The sequence below is a fragment of the Mesitornis unicolor genome, unplaced genomic scaffold (assembly GCF_000695765.1).
Source record: "Mesitornis unicolor isolate BGI_N332 unplaced genomic scaffold, ASM69576v1 scaffold13605, whole genome shotgun sequence".
NCBI lineage: Eukaryota > Metazoa > Chordata > Aves > Mesitornithiformes > Mesitornithidae > Mesitornis > Mesitornis unicolor.
In genome coordinates, this window is record NW_010183545.1 from 381 (window position 1) to 6,262 (window position 5,882).

Consider the following 5,882-nt stretch of genomic DNA (forward strand, 5'->3'; position numbering starts at 1 on the left):
TGCAGGGATAAAATCATCTGGTGTTTATATTCTGTTGAGATCTAGGTCTGTTTTTGCTCCAGACACATTTTTTGTCTGGATTGTGAATGTTATACTTGCTGGGGTTCTATAATAGTGCAAAAGTAAAAAGATTTTGAGATTATCTTACTAATTAACTTAAACAGAGGGCCTGTCATCATCTTTCTATGAAATGGTCTGAAATCCATTTATCCATTCTGTGTCTTGCATGATATAGTGGTATTAGTGCTGTAATCATGTTGAACTGAGGACACAAATATTTGTATTCCTCCGTGCCCTTCCCCCATCTACACTGGCTTTCCAGTTCATTGGCTTAACAAAAGAAATGAGCTCTTTCTACAGGGTTTGTCTTGTAAAGTATTAATTTTATAAACTTTGTATCACTTTATTTTAGTATGTTTGGAGAGGCAGATACAGATTTGCAGGAACTCCGGGCCTCAATGGAACAACTGCTTAAGGAGCAGCCTAGTGAGGAATTCAGTGAAGAGGAGGAGTCTGCTTTAAAGGCAAATGTCATGGAATGCATACCAAATTATATGGAGCTGGATGAAGATGAAAATAATCCCAGCAGTGAAAGTGCACTTAATGAAGAATGGCAGTCAGGTATCATTTCTATTATACCTGTTCTGTAAGTTATTTATTGATGTTAACAAGTCAAACACAGAAGAATGTTTTCCCACTGTATACTTACAAGAAAATAAAGCTCTAATTAATGTTTTTTATACAGAAGTTTAAACAAAAAATCAGGTAATATTTAGGCTTTCTGAATGTTAAGGTCAACAATATTGCAAATTAAATGTTGGCTATTAGGCAGTGATTATAAGTCACTTTTTCTCTAATTGCCTAAAACTTGTCTTCAAGGAAGATCAAAGACACTGTGCATGTCATGTGTTTTGAATAATTCATGACTGCAATGTAAGGGTGAAAAAGAAATAGCAATTGATGTGACTGGAGTAACTGGAATCCAGCTTACTTTGCAATTAAGTAATTCATCAGGTACTTGAAATTATTAACCTTGTCCTTAGCCCAAAATAGGTATTAATGCAGTCAAACAAAAAGTGAGAGAGAAAAATTTATTACTGCTTTTAGCATTTTGCATTAGCTATACACAATGGTGTCCTTAAGTCTCAGTTCTGTTTTTTGATTTCTGGTTGAAATGTGTTTTACTACTGCTGAAAAGTGCATTTAGAAATATAAGTGCAAAAAAAGATGTAGAAAATCAGTATCTATACAGAAGCTATGTTTTAGATTAGTTTTGATTTATTTAAGACAATTTTAAACAAATTGAAAATCCGTGAATATTCCTGTAAGTATTTCAAGGTAAAATAAACTTAGGTAGTACCATCTTCTTTCATTTTTTGACAGTGCTCATCTTATACACTGATAACGTACAGTACTGTTTCTGTGATTCTGCTGTTGTAAGCATCATGGTATTTGATGTCGATGCCCCACCTTCTAGATTCATGATTCATAAGAATTGTGGGCGTCATTGTTGGGGATGGGAGGAAGGCCTTCAAAACTCAGGGGAACAGACAGAACTTGAAATCAAATCTGTTCAAGATCCAGAAGTTAAATACAGGATTAGAAGCCATATAATGGGTTTATAACCCACATACAACTTTCCTTTTAATTTGAATGATAATTTCTTATTGATGTGACTGTTGATACTTGAATGGAGGGATATGATTTGGTCAGGATTACACCTCATGCTAGTCATACATAGGAATTGAAAGTAGTAGAGTTTTAATACTAACTCATAAAGTCTGTGACCTACCAGACAACACTATGTATTTTTTTTTTAAGATTTGATGATATAACCTCTGAAATCTAAAAAGTTGTATATTTTTCCCTAGGTAGGTAAGTCCTTTCATAATTCAAATATTTATTTAAGGAAGTATTTTTAGTGGGCAAAAGCAGTTTACATTTTAAAATACGATTTTACATAGGGATTCTATCTTTTTTTTTTTAAATAGATACTTTTGTGTTACACTTGCATAATGTTTAACTGTTACAAACCTATTTGTAAGGTTTCTGTAGCCTATAAGCAAAATAATCCTGATTTCTCTCGCATATCTTATTGCACCACTTGGGATACCAAATTTACTACACAAAGGACATGCACTCAGAGAAGAATGAGGAACTTTGTAGCTAAATTAGTACTGAGTTTTCTAGACTTGCTCCATGGAACAAGATGCATTTCTGTGCAGAAATTAAATAACTGATTCCTAATATATGTGCCCTTACTTTCTGCTAGAAGACAGCTGTTTCATTAAGGTGCTGTTTTCCCTAGGTGGGACAGCCACTGAACCCTGCATCAGTTCCACCTCAGAAATAGGTGGAATGGTGATGTGGAACTTGACCTACTAACATTGCTTTGCTAAAGTCTGCTCTCAGAACATACCTTGTTTTCCTTCAGTATGAATACCCTTCTGGCTAACTATCAGAGTGGGCTTCTAGAGAAGATAGCTAGATGCTTCCCATTTGGGATTCAGAATTTCTTTGCTGTCAAGAAAGGGACTGTTCCTGTTTCCTTGCAGGTTGTTCACAACATCTGCCAACGTTTTCTAGTGCTCCTGAGCTTAGCCATTTGCATTACATTTAGAGGTTCTGTGTGTCTATCAAGTTTAGGGACATAGAAACAACATTAAGAATGTAGGAAAACTGAGGGGTTTTTACAGTTGCTTTCTTTCTTTATAGATAATAGTGATGGAGAGATTGCCAGTGAATGTGAAGAATGTGATAGTATCTTCAGTCATTTGGAAGAGCTGAGAGAGAACCTGGAGCGGGAAATAGGCTTTGATAAATTCATTGAAGTTTATGAGAAAATAAAGGTTTGTGGAATAGCCTCAAGTGGAAAACATTTTAACAAACAAGTACCTAGGGCTGTTTACTATGCCAGTAACTAATTGCATTGTGTAACAAGAATCGATGCTTATTTCTTTAGTCTTTTATTCTGTTTCGACACACTGAAGTATTAACAGAGAAAATGCCATGCCAGTGGATTAAAGAGAAAAAATTGGGTTTAACCATGAATTGTATTTAGTAAATTTGAACTATTTAATTCTACACCTATTTTAATTTTGGCAACATGGATTGTTCTTTCTCCCAGGCTATACATGAAGATGAAGATGAAAATATTGACATTTGTTCAACTATAGTTCAGACTGTTCTTGGATATGAACACAAACACCTGTATGCCAAAATACTTCACCTAGTAATGGCAGACGGAGCCTACCAAGAAGGTAATCTCACTGTATCCTGGGAAGTATGGCTTGTCTTCTGTTCTTTCTTGGTCATATACAAAAGGTTCTAATGTACTTCTAAAACATATCTGTGCTTTGTTATATTGATTGGCTAAATTTATAAAAATATTTTTTTCATAAAGGGTATTCTATTCCTGCAACAAAACATGGCAAACTTTAATTAAGAACGCTGACCACTGTGATTTGACAGTATGTACCTATGCAGTCAACTGTAACAATAGTTGTCTAGTTGAAAGGTACAGTATATTTCTTTAATTTCTGTAAAACAGTTGTGCAGATTGGGAATATGAAAGTCTAGAATAAAACTTTCGGAATTAACCCAAATTTTATTGTTACTATTGTTCTTTCCAAAACTCTACTTTTAACAGGTAGGTATACTTTATACTTTTGAAAAAATACTCTAATGCATGTTAACTAGCATCTGCTTTCTGCATCTTTTCAATTCTTTTACAAATGGGTTGCAGTAGCAGTGAATAAAGGGTCAAAGAAGATTAGATTTCTGTGGTTTTTATATATAAATGCTTAGTGGGAAAAAGTCTTAAAAACTAGTTTTTAAACATAATAATTAAAAAACCTTCTAATGCAAATTACATTTTCCTATTTTTTCTTTGTTACTGCAACCGCTCAGTAAGAACACCCAGTACCATGTTGTTTTCATGTTGTGTTATAGAAGTATGATAAAAAAGTGTCTGAAAAATATTTCTTCAACCACAATTTATTGATTTAATGGCAGAATTGTAAAGATATATTGTAGCAGTTGATTTCTCAGGTGTCCAAAGGACTGGCAATATAGAACAAGAAGAAAATGGTAACTTTAGTGTTACCAGTTTCTTTTCCTTGCCACTTTGCCTTAAGGATATTTTAAAACTAATACTGAAAGGCTTAAATGGCAATTTGCTAAAATGTTGGCATACAGATTGTGAACTGTTGTCTGAGTGAATCCTATTAAAATGAGCTGGCGTTCATCTTGCAAAACGCTGATTAATAAGTGGCTGTTTCTAATAGCTTCAGTTCTAATTCTGTATTTTACAAATCTGTGATAGCATACAAAAATGTAAAGAAAAAGTAGTTCTTTACATTTCAGGCATTTAAAGTGCATGTAGTACTTTACAACTAAAAGTGTATAAAGAACTATATTTAAAGTAATTCTTTAAATTTCAGATATTTAAAGAAAATGTATGCTAATAAAGGTGAATAGAGGACAAGTGACAGAAGCGTGTTCATGAGCTTCTGTCTCTGAAGTTTTATACTCTTCAAATATGAAAAGTTAGAAAAAAAATCTACACTGCTTTTTACTAAGGGGATTGTTCTAACTGAAGCATGCCACTTCAGATGAAACTATCTTAAATTTGCTAATCCAAGAAAGATCACATGTTGTTCAGTACTGGTACTCATAGAGCTTTCCAAGGCACTTTTGGGAACGGTCACTTCATTGGCGACTGACTTCACAAATTCTTGTGTTATCGCTTACTAAATTGTGGTAACCCCAGCTTGATTTTGTGTGTGTATGTGTGTGGTTTTGTCGCTCCTTTTCACCCTCTCTCCCCCTCTCCTGCTTTTTACAGATAATGATGAATAAACCTCACTCAGGAAATTCTTTAATGCTTTACTACAAATCTGTATTTGAAGTCTGCACAGCTGAATAACAAATTGTAGTGGAGAATGTAACATGGGGCAGGAGAAACAAGACTTCAAAGAAGAACGCTGATTGTATGAAAGAGTAAAAACATGTCTTTCAAGATTCTGATACCTATATACTTCTCTTGTGTGTACTTGCTTATGTCTTCATTAAATATTAGATGCCCATCTCTTGCTTTGTCTGATGAGGAAGTACAATCATTGTTGGAAACAGTGCTGGTTCTGTCCTGTGCTGCTTCTCCTCTCCTTCCTTCCTTCCTTCCTTCCTTCCTTCCTTCCTTCCTTCCTTCCTTCCTTCCTTCCTTCCTTCCTTCCTTCCTTCCTTCCTTCCTTCCTTCCTTCCTTCCTTCTTTTTTTTTTCCCCTCAACTTCCCACAGTAAATTTCAGTAAATTTGGGGGCTTTTCACTAGGCTTCTCTTCCATTCCAACTTCCACTGCTGAATAATCTAATCAGAGATGATCCTCTTCATCCTTGATATTTAGCAAACACACTCTAAAGATTTTAATAAAGAGTGAGTCATTTTTATTTTGCTTCTTCAGATTTGCTTTTCAAGTTACACCTTGCCCACCTTTTGGGGGACGGGAGGACCCAGAACCTCTAGATTTAAGAGAATATATATTAACCATATAGAAAGAAGAAAACATACCCACTTGTGTATTCTGTGCTCTGTGATTTTGAATTTTGTGGTACAGTCTTACTGAAGTGAAAGGTTGGCAGACATGTTTAATTTTTTTTAAATTGAAACTGTATCATTATTAACATTCTTCATTTCTTATGCAGTGTGATGGCTTTCTTCTGGTAAGAAAAATGAATGTAAGCTGCAGACTTCAAGCTTAACAGACATAGCGCTTTTTCTCAATTAATGATTTGAAAAATATGCATGGATCGTGCACAGCTTTTCAAGAATAATCTTGAAACTTATCAAATAATACTGGATATCCTTGAAATCCCTCACGAGCCA

The 5,882-nt window shown here is 34.5% G+C and overlaps 1 protein-coding gene across 1 annotated transcript; it reads left to right on the top strand.

The window, feature by feature from the left end:
- Nucleotides 1-419: 419 nt before the first annotated feature.
- LOC104540381 (serine/threonine-protein kinase Nek1-like) lies at nucleotides 420-5,085 on the top strand. Its single transcript, XM_010184182.1, has 4 exons — nucleotides 420-621; nucleotides 2,716-2,849; nucleotides 3,128-3,260; nucleotides 4,847-5,085. The coding sequence occupies exons 1-4, from the start codon at nucleotides 459-461 to the stop codon at nucleotides 4,858-4,860; spliced, it is 444 nt and encodes a 147-aa protein (XP_010182484.1). The 5' UTR covers nucleotides 420-458; the 3' UTR covers nucleotides 4,861-5,085.
- The last annotated feature ends 797 nt before the right edge of the window (nucleotides 5,086-5,882 follow it).

What these genes read in the sequence shown, in the direction of transcription:
- LOC104540381 (XM_010184182.1), top strand. Translation starts at nt 459, where the DNA reads ATGGAACAACTGCTTAAGGAGCAGCCTAGTGAGGAATTCAGTGAAGAG. An exon ending in TAATGAAGAATGGCAGTCAG is followed by an intron (nt 622 to 2,715) that starts GTATCATTTCTA and finishes CTTTCTTTATAG; the next exon opens with ATAATAGTGATGGAGAGATT. An exon ending in AAGTTTATGAGAAAATAAAG is followed by an intron (nt 2,850 to 3,127) that starts GTTTGTGGAATA and finishes TCTTTCTCCCAG; the next exon opens with GCTATACATGAAGATGAAGA.